Source organism: Aquarana catesbeiana, linkage group LG04 (genome assembly GCF_042186555.1).
Source record: "Aquarana catesbeiana isolate 2022-GZ linkage group LG04, ASM4218655v1, whole genome shotgun sequence".
Classification (NCBI taxonomy): domain Eukaryota; kingdom Metazoa; phylum Chordata; class Amphibia; order Anura; family Ranidae; genus Aquarana; species Aquarana catesbeiana.
The window spans coordinates 17,216,578-17,240,229 of record NC_133327.1 but is presented as its reverse complement, the minus strand read 5'-3'; the positions used below and the strand labels follow the sequence as shown (position 1 = coordinate 17,240,229).

Here is a 23,652-nt window from a genome sequence, read left to right as displayed (position 1 = left end):
GAGGCTCAAGGAGGATCCCCAGCCAAAAAAGTTTCTTTATTGGATAGAATGGTGAAGGGTACAAACCTCTTTCATGCATTTTTTTTGCTGTCCTTCTTGGAAAGTTTCCCCCTTGCTATGTGATCATTTACACTGGAAATGAGGGGGGAAATTTCCCAACTGGTGCCAACTAGCACCAAAAAGAAATGAGGACAGGTTTCCCCATATAGAGACACGAGGTAGACCTCCAGCCTCCAGCCAAAAATTATTTTTCTATTTTTGAAAAGAATGGCGAAGGGTATGAACCTCTTTCAGGTTTTTATATCTGTCCTTGTTGGAAAGTTCCCCCTCTCTTCATTCCTGAATGACCACATAGAAAGAGAAGAGAATTTAACCAAACTGGGACCACAGACAGTAATGAAGTGTTTTTTTTTTCCACTTAATTGAAAACTAAAAACAGGACAATACAACCATGCAGGCACATATATGTTATAGAACCATTTATTGCAGAATATATACATCGGTTTCAGGCTTTTTGGCCATCATCCGTACAGTGTATGAAAACCACAGCTTTTATGGAGTAGGGTTTGGGACCCATACAGGAAAAACCATATACTTTAGGTTATGACGAGGGCCTATAAGAATCAAAAAGTTTCCAACTGAATCAGTGTGTAGCATTAGAAAGCCTTCATAAAACTGAACTTATTCACATTTCTTGTTCAATCACATATTCCAAAAATATTATTCCTAATTTAATGCCAGTGGACAGAGCAATGCAAATCATTGCTTTAAGTCCCATCAGCCAAATGCATGTCCAGAACCTCTTTTGTATGGTACAAATACATATAGCCCAATATTATAGAGCCATTTATTCCAAACTGCATACAACTGCTTCAGGCTTGTTGGCCATCATCAGTGAAGTGTATGGAAACCATGGCTTATATGGAGAAGGGATTGGGACCCATGCAGTGAAATTGGCTCCTCTTATTTTTGAGATGTGTAATGGATTAAAACGTGAATACCTTCTGTTTTGACAGGAGTTAGGCTTCAAAATATAGATTGGAGATTACTACTGATCTGTCATTTCTATAAACCCATTTGTCGGTTTTACCTTTGGTGGGGGTTCGTGCATGGGAACCGGCTCTACAATCTTCGGTGGCCGTAGGCGGTTATTCCTCTCTTTATCCCTCATTATCTCTTTCTCTGTCTGGTAGATGTCACTGTTGGTGGATAGTAATAGAGAATATTAGATTGTACCCGATGGTCATGTTCTATTTTTTTTTCCTACATTAACACAATCACTAAAATCTTATATAAGCTTTTATTGTAAAGTGGAACTCCATGGAGGCCACTTGGGTTCCTCTGCCCCAAAATGGTCAAACCATGTCTTTATGGAGCTGACTTTGTACACAGGAGCACAGTCATGCTAAAATAGAAAAGGGCCTTCACCAAACTGTTGCCACAAGATTGGAAGCACACAATTGTACATAATGTCTGTGGGAATTTGTGTCCATTAAGCCAAAAGAGCATTTCTTCAGGTCAGGTACTGATGATAGACGAGAAGACCTGAATCACAATTGGCGTTCCAATTCATCCCAAAGGTGTTCAGTAAGGTTCAGGTCAGGTCTCTCTGAAGGTCATTTGAGTTCCTCCAACCCAAACTAGTCAAACCATGTCTTTGTGCAAAGGGGCACAGTCATGCCAGAACAGAAAAGGGCCTTCACCAATCTGATTGAAAGCGCACAATTGTCTTTAATGCCTATGTATGCTGCAATATTAACCGTACCCTTAATTGGAAACATCTGAACTCAACAGGCCAGATAATCGAATGGTGCAGCCCCAAATATCAGTTGCATGGAACACCAATTTAAGAAATGCACCACATAATTATTCAAGTTCAATGAAATGAATAAGTGTAAAAGGTATAACTGCGCTAACCCAATAAAAACAAAAATAGCAAGCAGCAACACTAGAATGTGACTGAAATTCAAAAACGATAATGTGAAAACAGTGCAGCGTTAACATAAGACACATGTAAGTGAACCAATAAAGTTCAGTGGTAAAATCAAGTTCATTGTGTGTATAAAGAAGGTAAGTCCAAACAATGAAATGGATGGCAAATCCAATAAGACCGAAGAAATCTTCTGACATACGATTCATCTACGGTTAACTCTTGTGGTAAAGAAGGTGAAAATACTCTTACCAGAAGGAGTGGATTCGAATGCCGATGACCCCGAATCAAATAGGCCTATGGAAACAGATGGAGGGTTCTCCCAGATGGTAATAGAGGTCCAGAATCTCTGAAGATGTCTCCTCTAGGCTGGAACCGCTGTGATGATGTCCTCCAAGTTAAGGAAAGCAGCCCATCAGATGGAAGAGTCCCGGTTTCTCATAGACCAAAAGGTATGGGGAGAAAAATATATAGAGTGCTCCAATGGTGCAAGTCAAAAAATATATTTATTGGAACCAACCAATATACAAAAATATAAAAAGTGATCACATAAAATATTAAAAAGCAATGTAGGGAACTGAGAGCCTTGCCTGACACCTTTTGTCCAATTTGGACTTCTACAGGGGCATCAAGTGCCCCTAATGCCCCTGTAGAAGTCAAAATTGGACAAAACGCGTCGGGAAAGGCTCTCAGTTCCCTACATTGTTTTTATTACATTTTATGTGATCACTTTTTATATTTTTGTATATATATATATATATATATATAAACCAGGACTCTTCCATCTGATGGGCTGCTTTCCTTAACTTGGAGGACATCATCACAGCGGTTCCAGCCTAGAGGAGACATCTTCAGAGATTCTGGACCTCTATTACCATCTGGGAGAACCCTCCATCTGGTTCGGTGTCATCAGCATTCGAATCCACTCCTTCTGGTAAGAGTATTTTCACCTTCTTTACCACAAGAGTTAACCGTAGATGAATCGTATGTCAGAAGATTTCTTCGGTCTTATTGGATTTGCCATCCATTTCATTGTTTGGACTTCATTACCTTCTTTATACACACAATGAACTTGATTTTACCACTGAACTTTATTGGTTCACTTACATGTGTCTTATGTTAGCGCAGCACTGTTTTCACACAATGGAACGAATAGTAAGAGGTGATTAGTGCGCCGAATGTTAACAAAACGCACAGAAGTCGCAACACTGAAGATGGGTCGTGGATGGGTCTTCCAGGATGAAAAGGACCCAAAACATCCTGCCAAAGCAACAAGAAGAAGCACAGTAAGATCATGGAGTGGCCTAGCCAGTCTCCAGACCTTAATCCTATAGAGAATCTATGGAGGGAGCTGAAACTTCGAGTTGCCAAGCGACAGCCAAGAAACCTTAAAGTGGATGTAAACCCACCACTCACCCTGTATAAACGAATGGCACTGTATATACATGCAAGCCTCCTGCATGTATCCCTACCTTGAAAATGTCACCCCCTTCAGCAGTAAGAGCCCCGCAAAACTCTGGAATCGGTAGGTGGGTCTCTTTGCCGGAGCTCGGTGGGTGGAGTCATGATGTCACAAGACTCCCCACCCACCTCTACACTCTCCTACTCTCCTATTCCTGAGTTTTGAGTAACATCCAGTCAAAACTCAGGAAAGGCATCACATGACTTCAGCATGCCCAATCATACTGAGGTGTGGAGCAGCCAATCCTGGGGGAGCTGGAGAAGAAACGAGGAGGGATGTGAAGCTGGAATCGTAACACACTCTCTCTCTCTCTCATGCCGTTCATGAGATAAAGAAATCAGATGTCAGTCACAGCAGTGGGGGGTGTGGAAACACATACTTATCTGTGTGTAGTTTTTTATCTTACTAAAAAAACACAAGAGGATTGCTCAGCGGTGGATTAACTCTTCATGGCAAGACTGTGCACAGATGACTTGACATCTTCTACTGTACCATGTAGAAGTATTCATTAAAAAAAAAACATTTCAGGTTTACATCCACTTTAAGGATTTATGGAAGATCTGTAAAGAAGAGTGGACCAAAATCCCTCCTGAGATGTGTGCAAACCTGGTAACCAACTACAAGAAACGTCTTACCTCTGTGCTTGTCGACAAGATTTTCTCCACCAAGTACTAAGTCATGTTTTGCTTGGGGTTCAAATACTTACTGAACTGCAACTCAATTTATAACATTTGTATCATGTGTTTGTTATGGATTTTTGGTTGATATTCTGTCTCTATCATTAAAAATACACCTATGATAACAATTATAGGCCCTTCATTTCTTTGTAAGTGGGCAAACTTACAAAATCTGCAGGGGATCAAATTATTATTTTCCCCAATTTAAGGGGGAATCTGACAGAAACTCTGGTGTAAGTTGGAATCTTATGGGCACCCTGATGTGAGGGGGAATCTTTCGGGGACCCTGATGTAAGGGGGTCTCTGTAGGGAACCCTGAAGTAAGGGAGGACCTTAAAATGAGCCCTGATGAAGGAGGGGACTCTGGTGGGAACCAATGGTGGCCGCTCATTAGGGGCGCAGGGGTGCCGCCCACCCTAATCCACATACACGGCACTGGATGGTCAGCGACTCATAAAATCCTAGATCTACAGAGGAACACCATTGTGACTATTTGGGTAAGGTCAATCTTTGTCTTCATAATGAAGTTACATGCTTGGGCAAGGCAGTGGGCAAGCTGGACTTGTGAAAGATCTAGACCTCTACAACCAGGAGCTTTCAATATGTTCTCTCTGGAAAACTCTTGGTACTCAACACCAACTTGAATAACTACAGTAAATACATTCCCTACTATTCACCTTACTGTTTCCAAAGGTGTGATGAAACTGGTACTACGTTACATACAGTATATGGTGGACGCGCCCTAAAGCAGGGGTCTCCAAACTTTTCAGTACAAGATACACATTGTATATTTTACAAATATTCACAGGCCAAAAAATAATTCACTTTACATTAGGGTCCCCATTAGAATCCCCCTTACTTTAGAGCACCCCTTACATTAGGTCCGTATCAGAAAACACCCTTACATCAGTGCCCCTATAAAAGCCACCCTTATGTCAGAGTCACTCAAGGTCCCCATCAGAGTACCCCTTACATCAGCTTCCCCCCAATACATTAGGGTCCCCATCAGATTCCTCCTTATATCAGGGATTCTCTCAAAGTCCCCCCTTCACCAGGGTAACCATTACAGCCCCCTTACATCAGGGTAACCATCTGAACCCCCTTACATCAGGGTCCCTATCGGAGTCCCCCCTTACATTAGAGTCTCCACCAGAGTCCCCTCCCCTTCATCAGGGTCCCCCTTACATCATATTCCTCCTATAACTCAGGGTTTCAATCAGAGTCCTCCTTGTATTTGGGTTCCTCTTAGATTCCCTCCTTACATCATGGTCCCTCTTACATCGGGCTCTCCATTAGAACCCTCTTAGATTAAGGTCCCCACCAGAGTCCCCCCCCCTTACATCAGGTCAAAGCAGAGACCATGAGCAGCCTCTGCTGATTGAAATCCTCAATCTGTGCACAGGGACAAGCCACTGACCCTTGCAGGGGGAAAATATAAAATCTCGTAGTGGGCCGGATGTGGCCAAGGGTCATAGTTTGGAGATCCCAGCTCTAAAGCATAAAAAATCCCACATCCTGTATCTCTGCATGCTTATTACAGATTAGCAACTTAGAAAGCACTGAAACCAATAGCCAGGCAACTATCATTTTCAGATGGTGAGAGCACCAATGGCAGCCTACACACAGTAAGCCTCCCAGGACAGGTTCTCTTTAATGAAAGCCACATGCTCCATATATTGTCTGATGACATAGTGAAGGTTTATATTTGGAAACAGATTGCTGATCTTATCTCTCCATCTGACTTTGCAGCCATCGATCATCGCATTGGCAAAGTCATTATTGCAGTCATTTGATGGCGGCCTATTTACAATCAGCGATGGCGAGGGGCAGGAAATGCAGCATCCAATCTTTGTGCCATTAATAGTCAAATACTAATGATGACATTCCATCCACTTTGAAAAATTATCTTTATACACCAATAATATTACACTGCTATTCTGATCTACATGTCTACCGGAAATCATAAATCCTTGTGACTTTCAGGCTTTCAGTTTTTGGATGAATGTCATACCAGATGGCCGGAATGGAAACATGTGTGATGGAGCCACATAGCAAATCCATTAGAGCGAAACTCCATTTCTGTCCATCCAGCCCTGAGATTCACACATAGCACAGCCCTATCTAGCAGACAAGGAGACTCAGTTTTCTCTGTTAGAGTTTGGTAACACTTACAGGTCTTATGCCGCGTATACACGGTCAGAATTTCCGTTAGTAAAAGTCCGATGGGAGCTTTTCCGTCGGAATTCAGTAGCAAGAACCTTCAGAGTTTATTCCTACGGCAAAACCAGTCGTGTGTACAGGGCATAAGAGAAGCAGAAGACTGATTTTCTCCATGTCACTCTGCATGATGCACTGTGCTGAGGATACCTTTATAAATGTCCTCCATTTAACAACTAGCAACCAATACGGTCAAACCCAGCCACCACTGACCGCTTTGGTCCACACTAGAGATTGGGAACTAATCATCATGGTTACCGAACATGTGATCACTATGTCTTCTATACTTTAACCTAGTGATCATTGTGGAAGTGTGTCTCTCTTTAATAATGTATTTGCCTGATATAATAATAGATTTAAAAAAAAATATCAAATACTATATTATTATTATTATTATTAATAAAATGGCCCCCTCTCCCAAACCATTGATCTCTGTGAAATAGTGACCCCTAGGGGCAAATAGCCCTCATAATTCATTGGTGTCAGTAGGATAGTGTCCACAGGGGAGAAAGTCCCCCAAATTAATAGTGTCAGTGGAATAGTGGCCCCATGGGAGAGTGGACCCTCAAATCATTGGTATCAGTGGAACAGTGGTCCCCAAGGGAGAATAGCCCCCAAATCATTGGTGTTGGTAAAAAGTTGTCCCTAGGGGAAAAGGGCCCCAAAATAATTGGTGTCAATGGAATAGTGGGACCCAGGGGAGAATGCCCCCTTTCTCTCAATTCATTGGTATCAGTGGGATATTGGTAGAGTCGCCACCTTATCCCTTTAAACCTGAACACATATGAGTTACACAGGTTCTGAAGGCTAATTTAATGCAGATAAGGCAATAAGTGAGTTTAATTACCACCTTAATCAGCCTCAGAACCTGTGTAATTAATATGTGTTCGGGTTTAAAGGGATGAGGTGGCAACCCTAGATATTGGTGTCCATGAGAAAATAGCCATTCAAATCATTGGCGTCAGTGGAATACTGGGCCCCATGGTAGAATGCCCCTCAGATGATCGGTGCCAATTGAATAGTGGCCCCCAGGGCTGAATAGACCCACAATTCATTGGTGTAAGTAAGAGAGTGGACCCTAGGGGAGACTAGCCCATCAGTTTATTGGTGTCAGTAGGATATTGTCCTCCAGCATCACAGTTAGAGAGTAAGTCAAGAGGAACATAGTTCCTCTATGGTTTCCTTGGTCACTGTTGAAGCTACGAAATTTGTTGCTGCCGCCCTATATGACCCTAGCAGCCATCTTGGGTCAGGCAGAGCCCATTTAGGGCCCTGGCTCCCAGGCTTGGCGTGTGGGTGGAGTAGGGACAGGTACTCTGCCTGGTAGGGACAAAATTAGCGTCAGGGAAAGGTTCCTGATGAGGAGGAAAAGTGTAAGGCTTGCATCATCTGTGGACATCTTCCCGCTTGGGCATGAGATGGTCCTGCTGCTTTCTTCTCCTCCTAACATGCTGTTGGAATAGTGAGTGTTCCCAGTTGGGCAGTCTTCCCACCGGGTTTATTGTGAGCTATCTTTGCATTATTTTAGTACGAGTTCTTTCATCACACTTGGACTGTCAGGGTCCGCACGATGCTGCACCCCACCTATGCGCTACTTTCATTTCATATTCTGGTTTTTATAAGGTCCCGTTCATGGCGGAGTGGGCATTGATGATTACCTTAGACTGCAGACTATTTCTGTAAATCTGGGCCTCTCCGAGGGGTCATAGGTCCAGCAGCGGGTCATTAATGTGTAGAGAGTTGGCGGGCAGACCTCAGGTTTGGGGAGACGGTCTCCTTTTTCGATGACGCTGATGACGTCTTTATTTTCCAACCAGAAAAACGGTTGCTTGCCAAACGAGAGGATCTCCCACATACAGACCCCTGAAACACACAAGAATAAAAGACGGGTTCACACCGTATACAAAAGAGCTCTGGCCTTCCCTTCAGTATTGCACAGTTGTACAGACTCCTCTCCTGGACTGAAATGGCTTACACTGATTTCACTGCATGCTGTGAGCTTTTCACATAACTAGAGTTCCACCTGAAAAAAATGCAACTGCACCAACTTGTTTCTGACTTTTTTGAATAAAATTGGCCGCAGTGACCTTATGTCCCACACCATGGACTCCTTCCCTAATGGCCCCTGCTTCCAAGTGGTCCCTAAACTCCACCAATCCACTAATGACCTACCCTACTTCACTTAGATTCATGACTTTTCTCTCCTCTGGGCTTCCAAGAAGCGGCTAGAGATCAGACCACTTCATCTGACCCTGATTTCTCACCAAACATCCAGACGTCACTGGCCGAGGTGAAGCGACGGAAGTTGATGGATTCTGGAGCCATCCACTTGATTGGAAGCCGAGTTACCGAAGCTGGAGAGAGAGAGAGAGAGAGAGAGAGAGAGAGACAGGATGAGAGCTGGACAACAAGAGACATCTAACTCTTAACTCCACTAAGAAAAAAAAAAGACAAGGAGACATGCATAACAATAGATTTCCCTAATTTATTTATAAAATATAAAAGACAGGGTTGATCCGAGTAAATAGATACCCAACATGTCTAAGCTTAATATTGATCTTGAAGTGGTGACAAACTTCGGTACCCTATATTTTCTATTGGTAACACTTTAAAAGCCCCTACAGGTCATCACTTTATAGTTAAAGTGGAAGTCCAGCTTATTCCTAACTAAGCCTAAATCTGCTCCCACTCCCCTTCTAAACCCTATTCTATCTGCCCTGTGAAAGGAAGATGTGTATACTTACCTATTCTGAGGGCAGTCCGGTCACATGATCAGCTGTCAGCGGCGGCTTCAGTGTAGAGGAGGGACAGCTGAGAACAGCTACCACATATGGGTCTATGGGTGACATCACCGCCCAGGCTCTGCATTAATTGTCGGCAATCTCTCCTCTTCACTGAAGCCAGATCATTTGACTGAACTTGATCGCTCTCAGAATAGGTAAGTATAGACATTTTCCTTTCACAGGGTAGATAGAATAGGGTTTAGAAGGAGTGTGGGAGCAGATTTAAGCTTATTCAGGAATAGGCTGGACTTTCACTTTAACTGAATAATGGGTCTAGAATTATTGCTCTCATTCTGACACGTGTAGTAATGTGTAACATGTGTAGCACAATCAATGTTTTTGTGTGTAGGTACCCCCCCAACGGATCCATTTAAATTTATACCTGCATGTATGTGGGGGAGGGGGGAGTGGTTTAAGTGCTTGGATGTAACTTTAATTATTTACACTTTTTTTTTTTTTTTACTAACTTTTATTTTTCATCACATAGGGGACAAAAAGTCCCTTATGTGTCATTTTATTTTTGTTGCAAATTCTTTTAACGAGACATCAAGGGTCTATACGACAGATCAGATCTTGCTCTACTCGCTTCTTCCCTGGCCATACTGCCTAGGGAAAGTGACACCAGGACCTGGAAGTGACGTTTTACACATTTTAAACTTGTGTTGGACCGAACTTTGAGCTCATTCATAATCATGAAGTCACCTGCCATATTTGAGGATCTCCACATCCACTTTCTTTTTTTAACTTCGTAACTTTTCTCTTCTAGATAAGCCTTCAAAACCTTCACCGTGAGCAGAGGTGGTTGAGTTCCTTATAGGGTAAGGACAGATTGCTGTAGGCTAGCAAAAGTACCATAGTGGCACAGTGATTGGTGGGCATGGTCAAAAGTAGGGGCTTTCCTAAAGAACAAGGTTTATTGCTACACGTATCTATCTACACGTATCGTTGCTATCTGTAAGGGGGGCATTATTCCCAATGGGCACAAGTGTAAGGAGCATTCTTCTCACTGACCATCACACTAATGTATCATGAGTTGTAGGTATAGTAAGTTTTAGCAGAGGTTCCCCAAGATCGGAAAGTTAATTCAAGAGTTCCTGGAAAAGGTTGAAAACGGCAGTCTCAAAGCCTCAGAGTAGTCAGTACTGGGAGACCCCCCTCTCTCTGCCAGTTGTTGTTATTACAGGTCTGAATAGGGAGCAGATGCAGTACATACGTATACAACACCCACCATGTGTCACTGACTGCAGGTCCCACTCTGATTGAGGTCTGAATGGTGACGTATCTCCAGTCAAGGCCACCAGATCAACATATCATATTAGTACTGCCCCCCTGTCCCTAGCCCAGTCCCAGCCCAGCAGAATTTAAAGCGTAACCATCAAAATTTTCATTTGCTTTAAATAGCGTATGAATAGATTGAATGTCTTTAGTTAATTTAAATTTAAAGATACAATAGGCAGTAAGTCACTTCCTGAAATTAGGGAAAATCCCACCTATGACATGTCACCAGTACAGGTGCCCCCATTGGAAGATTGCTGCTGGTTTCCTGTTCCAGGTGCAAGTGCAAATTTTTGGATTTCCTATCACTTTCTTTCTTGGTGACAGAACAAACTGAGAGGATGGATCTCCTCAGTGGGGATATAATGTGACATATAAAGGAGCCTAGGAGTGAACCAATAGGTCGCTTATATTTTCTTAGAGTTCTTCAAGCCATAGTGAATTGTCTTTATAAAGATTATGATCTGGTGGAAGTCCTGACCTTTGTAATACTCTTCATCTTCAATATACCGCGAGAGGCCGAAGTCTCCAAGTTTGACACATTCATGTGAGGCAACCAAGATATTCCTGACAGCAATGTCCCTGAAAAGACAAGACAAGAAGCTTACCAAACTCTCCTAGAACTTGGCTACTGTCACAGGCTTGTGAGAACATTCACCTAAGGTGATGTCCAAACTGTAAGATGGGCCCCATCCCCTGGAATGTCCTCTCATATGCTGCAAAATGGTCTCATAAGATATGATAAGACTTGGCTACTGTCAAAGGCTAGTGAGAACCCTTACCTAAAGCATTGCTCCAACCGTACCATAGGCCCCATTCCCTAGAATGTCCTCTTGTATGCAGCAAGCTGATTTCATAAGATATAAGACTTGGTAACTGTCAAAGGCTACTAAGAACCCTCACCTAAGGCGTTGCCTATACTGTAAGATGGGCCCCATTCCCTAGAATGTCCTCTTGTACTCTACAAGATGGTTTCATAAGATATGATAAGACTTGGTTACTCTCAAAGTCTAGGAAGAACCCTTACCTAAGGCGTTGCCCATACCGTAAGATGGACCCCATTCCCTAGAATGTCCTCTTGTATGCCACAAGATGGTTTCATAAAATATGATAAGACTTGGCTGCTGTCAAAGGCTAGTAAGAACCCTTACCTAAGGTGTTGTCCAAACTGTTTGATGGGCCCTATTCCCTAGAATGTCCTCTCATACGCTGCAAGATGGTCCAATAAGATATGATAAGACTTGGCTACTGTCGAAAGCTTTAATGACCTTCACCTTAGGCATTGCCCATACCGTAAGATGGGCTCTTTCCCTGAAGTCTCCACTCATACGTAGTAAATAGCTGATTTTTTGTTGTTGTTTTTTTGTGTTACCTGTGGACACAGTTTATGCCTTCCAGGTAGGCGAGAGCTTTACAGATCTGTAATGAGAAGTTGATCATGGTGATGACCTGCAGGGTGTTCTTGTGTTTCTCCAGGTACTGGCCGAGCTGCAGAAAAAGAAAATCACAGTGCCCATTATGAGGGGCTCCCACCATCCCTGTGCTGAATTCCCAGGTCTGTACACCTACTGTGCCCATTTTGAGGGGTTCCCACTATCCCTGTGTTGAGTTCCCAGGTCTGCACACCCGTTCTGCCCATTATGAGAGTCCCACCTTCCCTGTGCTGAGTTCCCATGTCTGTCCACCTGCTGTGCCCATTATGAGGGGCTCCCACCATCCCTGATCTGAGTTCCCAGGTCAGTAGACCTGCTGTGCCCATTATGAGGGGTTCCCACCATCCCTGTGCTGGGCCCCCAGGTCTGTACACCTGCTGTGCCCATTATGAGGGGTTCCCACCATCCCTGTGTTGAGTTCCCAGGTCTACACACCCGTTCTGCCCATTATGAGAGTCCCACCTTCCCTGTGCTGAGTTCCCAGGTCTGTACACCTGCTGTGCCCATTATGAGGGGTTCCCACCATCCCTGTGTTGAGTTCCCAGGTCTACACACCCATTCTGCCCATTATGAGAGTCCCACCTTCCCTGTGCTGAGTTCCCAGATCTGTACACCTGCTGTGCCCATTATGAGGGACTCCCACCAACCCTGCTGTTTTCTTTATTTATTTAGTATACAGTATGGTGAATATAACGGGATGCTCTGGAACACAAAAGTTGGAGGGACATATAAAAAGCCAGGTGCCCACTGAACTCCACCTATAGGTAAAATCTCACTTTATTGTGGAGTGGCCCTTTAACTTTACTTTACTATGGATGCCAAACGCCATGAAATTAACCGTTACCTCTCCAAATGGGTACAACTCCATTACAATCCATATGGGGTCCTGTTCAATGATGCCAATGAGTTTTACTATGTGTGGATGGTCCAGATTTCTCATCAGGTCTATCAATGGAAAATAAGAATCAATGATACAAAGTAAATATATATACAGTGGGTAAAGAAAGTATTGAAAATGTCGCAGTTTTTCTAGGTAAATATACTTCTAAAGGTGCTAGTGACATGACATTTTCACCACATATCGGTAACAACCCAGGCAATCCATAGACACCAGAACAAATACGTTTACAAATGAAGTTTTGTGCAATAAAATGGAATGACACAGGGAAAAAGAATTGAACAAATGAAGAAAGGGAGGTGCAATAAGGCATGGAAAGCCAAGACTAGCAGGCCTGCTAGAAATCAGTTGCCTCCCCCAGACAGTTGCCTTCCCACTCCCCCTGATCTGGTGCCGTTCCAGAAGGACAGCACCATTTTTGTTCAGGAATCATGCAGGGTCACCATATACTTCCTGGATTGAGATGCCAACTTAGAGATGACAACAGTCAAGTAAATCTTGGTGCCTGTGCAGTGCTTGGCTGCGTTCACAAATGCCTGACGCAGCCTCTCACCTCGTGACTTGCTACAAAGTCACACTGTACAGCATGATCACTGGGGTACTTACAGGCTTCGCTCATGAACTTTTCCTTGACGTCCGCTGCACAGTCTTTTTTACAAGTCTTCACCGCCACACTGAGTCGCTCCCCCTTCTATGATAAGAAAAGAAGATTTCATTAAAGTTGAAGTTGAATCTGCTTATATTTTGTCATCCTTGGTTCCTCCGCCCTCCCCTCCCCCCCCCCCCATCTACAGGATAATAGAATATTTAAATAAAATTAATTACTAAAAGGAAGTCCCCAAGCCAGGAAATGAGCTGGAGACGACACATCAATGTCTTTGGGATTTCCGGAATGAGCTGCTTTTAAAAGAAATCTCTGGCTATAGGACATGTTTTTCTCTCTTCCATCGTCTTGATTGGTAAATATACATTTTTTTGTGTGTTTAAATACATGGGAAAATAAATCAAATGATTATCAAAATGTAAAATAATTCCTTTTTTTCTGCATAGAATAAAATGCCCCCTTGAAGAAGACCACAATTAGAAGGGTCGAAACGTGTGGGGGTTCTATGAGGAGGATCATTCTTTGGCAATAAAATGCAATTTTACAAAAATTTCATTTTCATGTGAATGCCAGAGCACAATTTTTTACAACTCTTATGTAAGGCCCCTTTCACACTGGGGCGGTTTGCAGGCGTTATTGCGCTAAAAATACCACCTGCAAACCACCCCAAAACAGCCTCCGCTGTTTGTTCAGTGTGAAAGCTCCAGGGCTTTCACACTGAAGTGGTGCGCTGGCAGGAGAAGAAAAAATCTCCTGTCAGCCGCATCTTTGGAGCGGTGAAGGAGCGGTGTATTCAGCGCTCCTAAACCGCTCCTGCTCACTGAAATCAATGGGACAGCGCGGTTACACCGCGGCAATATCGCGGCTATAGCCGCGCTATACGAGTGGATTTAACCCTTTTTCGACCGCCAGCGGGGGGTTAAAACCGCACCGCTAGCGGCCGAATACTGCGGTAAAACAGCGCTAAAAATAGCGCTGTTTTACCGCCGAAGCCCCCTACCGCCCCAGTGGGCCTAACTGTCAAATTGCTTTTTGATACAATAAAATGTTTTAATTAAAAATCTTTGAATGATCTTTTGGCTGCTAAAAAAAACCCATATGTTTTTGGTGAACTAACCCCTTAAATACAGCTTGGCGCTAATATACCCATCTATCTGCTGCAAGCAAAGTACACCGCCATTGCCCCGTCTCCTGCCCATCCCCCTAGGAATCTTATGATAGGAATCTATAGGTGTGTAGGAATTATTACATCCAATCTATGTGCATAGGAAAGTATAGAAGAGCTGCCATAAAGAAATACTCGCCTGATTCTTATATACACCATCATACACTTCTCCAAAAAAACCTTCGCCGAGGATCCTGCCCAGCACCACGTCATCCCGACTGATTGCGTAGCGAATCCCTGCATGAACAAGCAACGCACCATCATTTTATCTGATCCATTGACCATCCATTGGTCAATGCAACAAGGTAACACCACTAACACCATCCAAGTATGAGGCTAGTGTATTTAGGGAACATTAGTCTCAATTCACTGTGTGTGTTTCCATAATGAGCTATTTTCAGCCATGTGACTGTTTTTTTTTTTTTTTTTTTATCAGCACATTTTGGAAGTCTGCCAAAAAATATAATTGCTATGGCAAAAAATCATCATTATAGCTGAGTGAGTTAAGCAAAGGAGTGACATGGTGTATTTATTTATTAAAAAAAAAAAAAAAAATTTGCCAAGTGAAAGTGCATGTACTTCCGCTCTGTGCGAATAGGGCAAAAAAAACTAATTTTATTAGGCTAGATCCTGTGCTAGAGGAATGATTTTTATTCATTTAAGACTGAAAGTACCTAATTTGACCACTAGATGGCTCTAAGTATTATTCCTTTGATACTTGGCGCCATCTAGTAACCAAATGAAATATTTTGTGTTTTAAATCAATAAAAAAACATTTGGCCTTGCACAGGGCATTTGTTTTCTATTTCCCTATTTGCACAGAATACATGTGCATGCGCTTTCACTGGGCTCATTGCTATGTCGATATATGTTATAAATACTCCCCTAACTGATTTAGCGTACCTAAAAAAAAATATATTTATTCTACATATATATATTACAATACTGCCAATAACCACTAGGTGTCAGCAAAACACCACCATTTACATCTAAAAAAAAACAAAACAAAACAAAAAAAAAAAAAACGCCAGTTTTTGGAGGATTTCTAGTTTTACAAGAAACAAGCAGACAGAAATCCTTTGCAATTGATGCATCTATAGAATTGTAAATATGTTTGCTACACACACACACACATTATATATATATATATATACATATATATATATATATATATATATATATATATATATATATATATATATATATATATATATATATATACACACACACATACATTATATATATATATATATATATATATATATATATATATATATATATATACACATATACATACATTCACATACATACACAAATTATATATACACACACTATACTATACACTATACACACACTATATTACCAAAAGTATTGTGACGCCTGCCTGTACACACACATGAACTTTAATGGCATCCCTGTCTTAGTCTGTAGGGTTCAATATTGAGTTGGCCCACCCTTTGCAGCTATAACAGCTTCAACTCTACTGGGAAGAAGGCTGTCTACAAGGTTTAGGAGTGTGTCTATGGGAATGTTTGACCATTCTTCCAGAAGCGCATTTGTGAGGTCAGGCGCTGATGTTGGACGAGAAGGCCTGGCTTGCAGTCCCTGCTCTAATTTATCCCAAATGTGTTCTGTCAGGTTAAGGTCAGGACAGTCAAGTTGCAGACCATGACACTCCCACCACCATGCTTGACTGAGTTATAACACCATTGGTTGTTTGGTGAGGACCATCCTCTCAATCACACACCCCCTCTCATGTCTTCCTGCTGCTGTGCCATATGTTGTGCCACCTCAGCTCCCGTGCTAGACAATGCCCTCAATTACCCAAGTGCTCGCTGCTACACATTTCATCCATAATCGGCCTTTAAGTATAGGTGGATGGTTTTTCCTTTCCCTCGCCCTCTTCTTATGTAAGTCTGATGTATTGTTTGTTTTACTATATCTCTTTTAGACATCTATTATACACCTGCTCCTGATGAGTGGCGGCGTAGCCACGAAACGCGTCGAGCTCCAGATGCTACAATCATGTGTTTACAACATAGATTTATTTACTTTATGCCACATGTCTAATTTCAATATACTTGGGTCAATCTCTAAACATGTAATATGTCAATGTGAATTAAGAAACACTGTGCCTTTGTTGTATATCTGTGCCTTTTATGTGTATACATGTGCAATATTAAAATGAATATAGCATTACTAAAGAAATATAGGGTATTTTTGCTTCCTAACTGCATACTTCATACAAAGTCCCAACCTCGCTCCTTAATATCTTGGCCTCATCAGACCACAGGACATGGTTCCAGAAGAGCATTTGTGAGGTCAGGCACTGACGTTGGATGAGAAGGCCCGGCTCACAGTCTCTGCTCTAATTCATCCCAAAGGTGTTCTATCGGGTTAAGGTCAGGCCAGTCAAGTTCCTCCACCCCAAACTGACTCATCCATGTATTTATGGACATTGCTTTGGGCACTGGTCCAAATCATTTGATGGAGGGGGGATTATGGTGTGGGGTTGTTTTTCAGGTGTTGGGCTTGGCCCCTTAGTTCCAGTGAAGGGAACTCTTAATGCGTCAGCAGACATTTTGGACAAAGGTCCTACAGTCTTTCCAACGGACTTTCGACAGACTTTTGACGGACTTCCGATGGACTTTCGAACAAACGGACTAGCCTACACACGATCACACCAAAGTCCGACGGATTTGTACGTGATGACGTACGACCGGACTAAAATAAGTAGGTTCATAGTGTTGTAATATGTTGGCCAATTTATGTATAATATTGTATTGGAGTGCCATGTTGACCAGAAATTCAGTTGAATTGTCCAAGTCAACTGAATTTTAACATAGCAAGGGGACAGCTGAAGACCCTTTGATGTGTTAATCTTATGCAAGTCTATTTGAACATCTCAAAGGGTGTTCAGGTGGTATCTGTTAATCTAATTACACATATCTAAGGGGACTTGTTGATATTAATATGCAAGAATACAGATTAGGAATGTAGGTATTCCAAGGGCTCAAAAAGGTATTCAGGTGGTATCTGTTAATCTAATCTAATCTAATTACACATATCTAAGGGGACTTGTTGATGTTGATATGCGGGAGTGCAAATTGGGGCGGTTTATGACTGCAGCTGTTCACGGCTGGGAGTTGTTGTCTATCTGAAAGACTAAAGTATATAAAAGACCTGAATGGAGACGGCCAATCAAATTGTTCAGCCATTCAGTGTCTAGTGAATATAACACGACATTCAGTCTATAGTTGAAGAGAGGCTTATCTGTGTGTGAACACACAGACCTAAGAACATGGGACTTTGAATTATATACTCTGTTGGATTTTTTGTCATCTGTGGACTTTGGACTTTGTTCTGTGTTGGAAGTCAATAAAGTGCATCTCTCTGGAAGAATTGGGTTGCTGCGGAAGAGTACTTACTAATTAATTATCATACCTACGATACCACTAACCACCCGATAGATTATTAAATCACTACACATAGCCAGTAGCCAATAGCTGCCCTAGCGTCGGTTTTCGTCCGTCGGGCTACCATATAGACGAGCGGATTTTTCTATAGGAACTGGGTCCGGTAGAGTTCCGACGTAAAGATTTGAAACATGTTCCAAATCTAAAGTCCATCAGATTTTCGACAGAAACAGTCCGCTGAAGGTCCGATGAAGCCCACACACGGTCGTATTGTCCGCCGGATTCGGTCTGTCGGACCAGTCCGGTCAAAAAGTCCGCTCGTGTGTACAGGGCATTAGTCCGTAGGGTTCTATATTGAGTTGGCCCACCCTTTGCAGCTATAACAGCTTCAGCTTTTCTGGGAAGGCTGTCCACAAGGTTTAGGAGTGTGTCTATGGGAATGTTTGAAATGGAAACTTTCAAAACCGTCACCGGGAGCACATTGTTGAGTTCCTGATCAACTTTACGTGCCATCTTTTCTAAAAGATGGTTGGCTGTTCTATAGCATGCATACACTATATAACCAAAACTATTGGGACGTCTTCCTTTACACACACATGAGCTTTAATGGCATCCCAGTCTTAGTCTGTAGGGTTCAATATTGAGTTGGCCCACCCTTTGCAGATATAACAGCTTCAACTCTTCTGGGAAGGCTGTCCACAAGGTTTAGGAGTGTGTCAATGGGGATGTTTGGAATGGAAACTTTCAAAACCGTCACCGGGAGCAGATTGTTGAGTTCCTGATCAACTTTAAGTGCCATCTTTTCTAGGAGATGGTTGGCTGTTCTATAGCACGCATACACTATATAACCAAAACTACTGGGACGCCTGCCTTTACACACACAGATGAACTTTAATGGCATCCCAGTCTTAGTCTGTAGGGTCAAATATTGAGTTGGCCCAACCTTTGCAGCTATAACAGCTTCAACTCTTCTGGGAAGGCTGTCCACAGGGTTTTAGAAGTGTGTCTATGGGAATGTTTGGAAAGGAAACTTTCAAAACCGTCACTGGTAGCAGAGCTTGTTGAGTTCCTGATCAACTTTAAGTGCCTTTTTTTCTAGGAGATGGTTGGCTGTTCTATAGCACGCATACACTTTTGGATGTATCATCTTACAGCTTTGGCCTACAGAAGTTGGAGATCTCTTGTACGTACCGGCAGACCTCTGTTCCGACACTTCTGGAATCTCCGCATAAATGTCAGATTCTGAAACAAGATTGAATACAGTTGTCACCTTCGTTCTCACGGGATGGATGTGTCTTCTTATCAGAGTCAGTGGGACAAGCCAAGAGAGAACCTGTCTACAGGACAACTCACCAAAACTGCTCCCCTCCTCCAGCCGTGACCTCCTCTCCTCGGGGACATCCCTGTACAGCAATGTAGAGTTCTGCATTATTCATGAGAACATGATGTATGGTCACTATACAATAAAGAAAAAAATACTAAGGGCTTGTTTCAACTCGCAGTTTGGGGTGGGGGTGTGGGTTGGGTGTTAACAACAAAGGGTTGAGTTGCATTTTTACTGCACCTTCCTTAAGGTAAAGACAGCAGATTGGGGGGGCGTTCACATGCTGTGGGTGCAATGCCTTGCTTTGCGGAGGCTTCAAAAAACATCCCCCATCATATTTGACTGCCAGTAGCACCGTGGAGTCATTCAAGGTAATGCACGCAGTTGCTGCGTGGTGGTGAGGCAACAAGAAGGCAACATATCGCCTCCTCACTGCCTGCTAAATGCCTCTGAAAAGCGATCCGAACACAGATCGCTTTTCAGTGGCACGGCAACCTTGCCAAATGTCTAAACTTTGCCTAAAAAAAAAAAATAGAATTTTGACTATATGCTGCACTGCCATCTAGTGGGCATTTATGCAGCAACACATTCAATCACCAAGAGTATCATATGGTTTTGGCTCCTTGTGGTGCTGCTTCTCCCTTTTCCAGTCCGAGCCCGGCTGTACAAGGACTGCAAAGGCTGACATCAGGTCAAATTCAGGTACTTGCACTGCTTGCATTTAAAAGATATATCTCATTAAGTATTAATTATTTCAGAGCTGCAATAATGTCTTCCATCTATATCTGCCCAGAGTTCAGCTTCAAATGACAGTAAAAGACACACATGGAATGTAGATCATTTTGCTGTTCTTACTGAGTGGGGATCCTCGGCAGGCTGATCCTCTTCTCATTCTCTGTGAAGGGGAAATACAGCAATATGGGAATTAGAACATGAAGCAATACCAGAGGAATATTCTAGAATTTGGGTAAAACTCCTTATATGGTCTTGTATCTACAGTTTTCACTGGTTCTCATGTTTTTAATATAAACTTCTCTACAGGAGCTGCTGCAAGCCGCACCAAGCATGCCTGTCATTTGCAGTCCAGTTCTAGGGCCTCTTTGGTTCTGTACACATAGGGGCTGCATGTCTACAGTGCCTGGAAAAAGTATTCATACCCCCTTGACATTTTCCACATTTTATCATGTTACAACCAAAAAACGTAAATGTATTTTATTGGGATTTTATGTGATAGACCAACACAAAGTGGCACATAATTGTGAAGTGGAAGGAAAATGATAAATGGTTTTTACTTTTTTTTTACAAATAAATATGTGAAAAGTGTGGCGTGCGTTTGTATTCAGACCCGTTTACTTTTTTACAAATAAATATGTGAAATAAATAAAAATAAATATATAAAAATATATAAAATAAATATAAATATATAATATATATATATATATAGATATATATATATATATATATAAAATATATAAAATAAATATAAATATATAAAACTTTTTTACAAATAAATATGTGAAAAGTGTGGTGTACATTTGTATAGCGCCCCCCTGAGTCAATACTTTGTAGAACCTCCTTTCACTGCAATTACAGCTGCAAGTCTTTTTGGGGATGTCTCTACCAGCTTTGCTCATCTAGAGAGGGACATTTTTGCCCATTCTTCTTTGCAAAATAACTCAAGTTTTGTCAGATTGGATGGAGAGCGTCTGTGAACAGCAATTTTCAAGTCTTGCCACAGATTCTCAATTGGATTTAGGTCTGGACTTTGACTGGGCCATTCTAACACATGGATATGCTTTGATCTAAACCATTCCATTGTAGCTCTGGCTGTATGTTTAGGGTTATTATCCTGCTGGAAGGTGAACCTCCGCCCCAGTCTCAAGTCTTTTGCAAACTCTAACAGGTTTTCTTCTAAGATTGCCCTGTATTTGGCTCCATCCATCTTCCCACCAATTCTGACCAGCTTCTCCGTCCATGCTGAAGAAAAGCATCCCCACAACATGATACTGCCACCACCCTGTTTTACGGCGTGGGGACGGTGTGTTCAAGGTGATGTGCAGTGTTAGTTTTCTGCCACAAATAGGCTACTTTCACACTGAGGCGCTTTACAGGCGCTACAGCGCTAAAAATAATGCCTGCATAGCGCCTATAAAGAGCCTCTCCTCTAACTCCAGTGTGAAAGCCCGAGTGCTTGCAGGACAGTAAAAAAAGTCCTGCAAGCAGCATCTTTGCAGCGCTGTAGGAGCGGGATATACACAACTCAGAATAGGCCCCTGCTTATTGAAATCGATGGGCAGCGCTGCCGACTGCCGGCGGTTTTAACCCTTTTTCGGACACTAGCGGGGGCTAAAAGCGCCCCGCTAGCGGCTGAATCGCGCCGCTAAAACGATGGTAAAATTAGCGGCGCTTTACCGCCGACGCCCCCAATGCCTCAGTGTTAAAGCACTCATAGAGTTTTGCTTTAAGACTAGAAAGTTCAATTTTGGTCTTATCTGACCAGAGCACCTTCTTCCACATGTTTGCTGTGTCCCCACATGGCTCCTCGCAAACTGCAAACAGGACTTCTTATGGATTTCTTTCAACAATGGCTTTCTTCTTGCCACTCTTCCATAAAGACCAGATTTGTGGAGTACACGACTAATAGTTGTCCTGTGGACAGATTCTCTCACCTGAGCTGTGGATCTCTGCAGCTCCTCCAGAGTTACCATGGTTGCTTACCTCTTGGTTGCTTCTCTGATTAATGCTCTCCTTGCCCGGCCGGTCAGTTTAGGTGGACGGCCATGTCTTGGTAGGTTTGCAGTTGTGCCATACTCTTTCCATTTTCGGATGATGGATTGAACAGTGCTCTGTGAGATGTTCAAAGCTTGGGATATTTTTTTATAACCTAACCCTGCTTTAAACGTCTCCACAATTTTATCCCTGACCTGTCTGGTGTGTTCCTTGGCCTTCACTAAGGTTCTCTAACAAACCTCTGAGGGTTTCACAGAACAGCTGTATTTATGCTGAGATTAAATCACACACAGGTGGACTCTATTTACTAATTAGGTGACTTCTGAAGGCAATTGGTTCCACTAGATCTTAGTTAGGGGTATCAGAGTAAAGGGGGCTGAATACAAATGCATGCCACACTTTTCACATATTTAATTGTAAAAAATGTGGAAAACCAGTTATCCCAATAAAAAAAAATATGTTTTTGGTTGTATCATGACAAAATGTGGAAAATTTCAAGGGGTATGAATACTTTTTCAAGGCACTGTATATGATCTCTCACTAGAGCAGTGGTGGTCAACCCCCTTAATATAGAGGGGGCCAAGGTGTGGCCCCTGACATCATCAAAGGGCCACACATAAAATTCAGTGAATGTAATGCTACAAAGAGCTGTCAGAGACTGCAGACATGCAACAGGAAAATGCTACCTGCTTGCTACAGGGATGGTCGGAGACTGGGGACATGTCATAGGAGAAGTTTGAGACTGGAGACATGATGTCATAGGAGAGGTTGGAGACCAGGGACATGATGTCATAGGAGAGGTTGGAGACCGGGGACATGATGTCATAGGAGAGGTTGGAGACCAGGGACATGATGTCATAGGAGAGGTTGGAGACCGGGGACATGATGTCATAGGAGAGGTTGGAGACCGGGAACATAATGTCATAGGAGAGGTCGGAGACTGGGGACATGATGTCATAGGAGAGGTTGGAGACCGGGAACATAATGTCATAGGAGAGGTTGGAGACTGGGACCATAATGTCATAGGAGAGGTTGGAGACCGGGGACATGATGTCATAGGGGAGGTTGGAGACTGGGACATGTCATAGGAGAGGTTGGAGACCAGGGACATGATGTCATAGGGGAGGTTGGAGACTGGGGACATAATGTCATAGGGGAGGTTGGAGACTGGGGGCATAATGTCATAGGAGAGGTTGGAGACTGGGACCATAATGTCATAGGAGAGGTTGGAGACCGGGGACATGATGTCATAGGGGAGGTTGGAGACTGGGACATGTCATAGGAGAGGTTGGAGACCAGGGACATGATGTCATAGGGGAGGTTGGAGACTGGGACATGTCATAGGAGAGGTTGGAGACTGGGGACATAATGTCATAGGGGAGGTTGGAGACTGGGGACATAATGTCATAGGGGAGGTTGGAGACTGGGGACATGATGTCATAGGGGAGGTTGGAGACTGGGGACATGATGTCATAGCAGAGGTTGGATGGAGACTGCCGACATGTCATAGGGGAGGTTGGAGACTAGGGACATCATAGGGGAGGTTGGAGACTGGGGACATGATGTCATAGCAGAGGTTAGAGACTGCTGACATGTCACAGGGGAGGTTGGAGACTAGGGACATGTCATAGGGGAGTTTGGAGACTGGGGTTATGTCATAGGAAAGGTTAGAGACTGGGGATATGCCAAAGGAAAGGTTGGAGACTGGGGATATGTCACATGGAAATTGGAGACTAGG

The 23,652-nt window shown here is 42.9% G+C and overlaps 1 protein-coding gene across 4 annotated transcripts in view; it reads right to left on the bottom strand.

Annotated features, from left to right (window-relative positions):
* The window catches only part of PTK2B (protein tyrosine kinase 2 beta), a 198,524-nt gene that overhangs the window by 27,639 nt on the left and 147,233 nt on the right, over positions 1-23,652 (bottom strand). For all 4 annotated transcript variants that reach the window (XM_073624881.1, XM_073624878.1, XM_073624880.1 and 1 more), the window contains exons 12-22: positions 20,040-20,079; positions 19,214-19,263; positions 19,052-19,102; positions 14,584-14,681; positions 13,282-13,366; positions 12,622-12,722; positions 11,717-11,832; positions 10,826-10,926; positions 8,551-8,640; positions 7,945-8,149; positions 1,091-1,199 (exon numbers count right to left, since the gene is read on the bottom strand). In XM_073624881.1, coding sequence (XP_073480982.1) covers positions 1,091-1,199; positions 7,945-8,149; positions 8,551-8,640; positions 10,826-10,926; positions 11,717-11,832; positions 12,622-12,722; positions 13,282-13,366; positions 14,584-14,681; positions 19,052-19,102; positions 19,214-19,263; positions 20,040-20,079 — 1,046 coding nt within the window. The remainder of the gene's footprint in view (positions 1-1,090; positions 1,200-7,944; positions 8,150-8,550; positions 8,641-10,825; positions 10,927-11,716; positions 11,833-12,621; positions 12,723-13,281; positions 13,367-14,583; positions 14,682-19,051; positions 19,103-19,213; positions 19,264-20,039; positions 20,080-23,652) is intronic.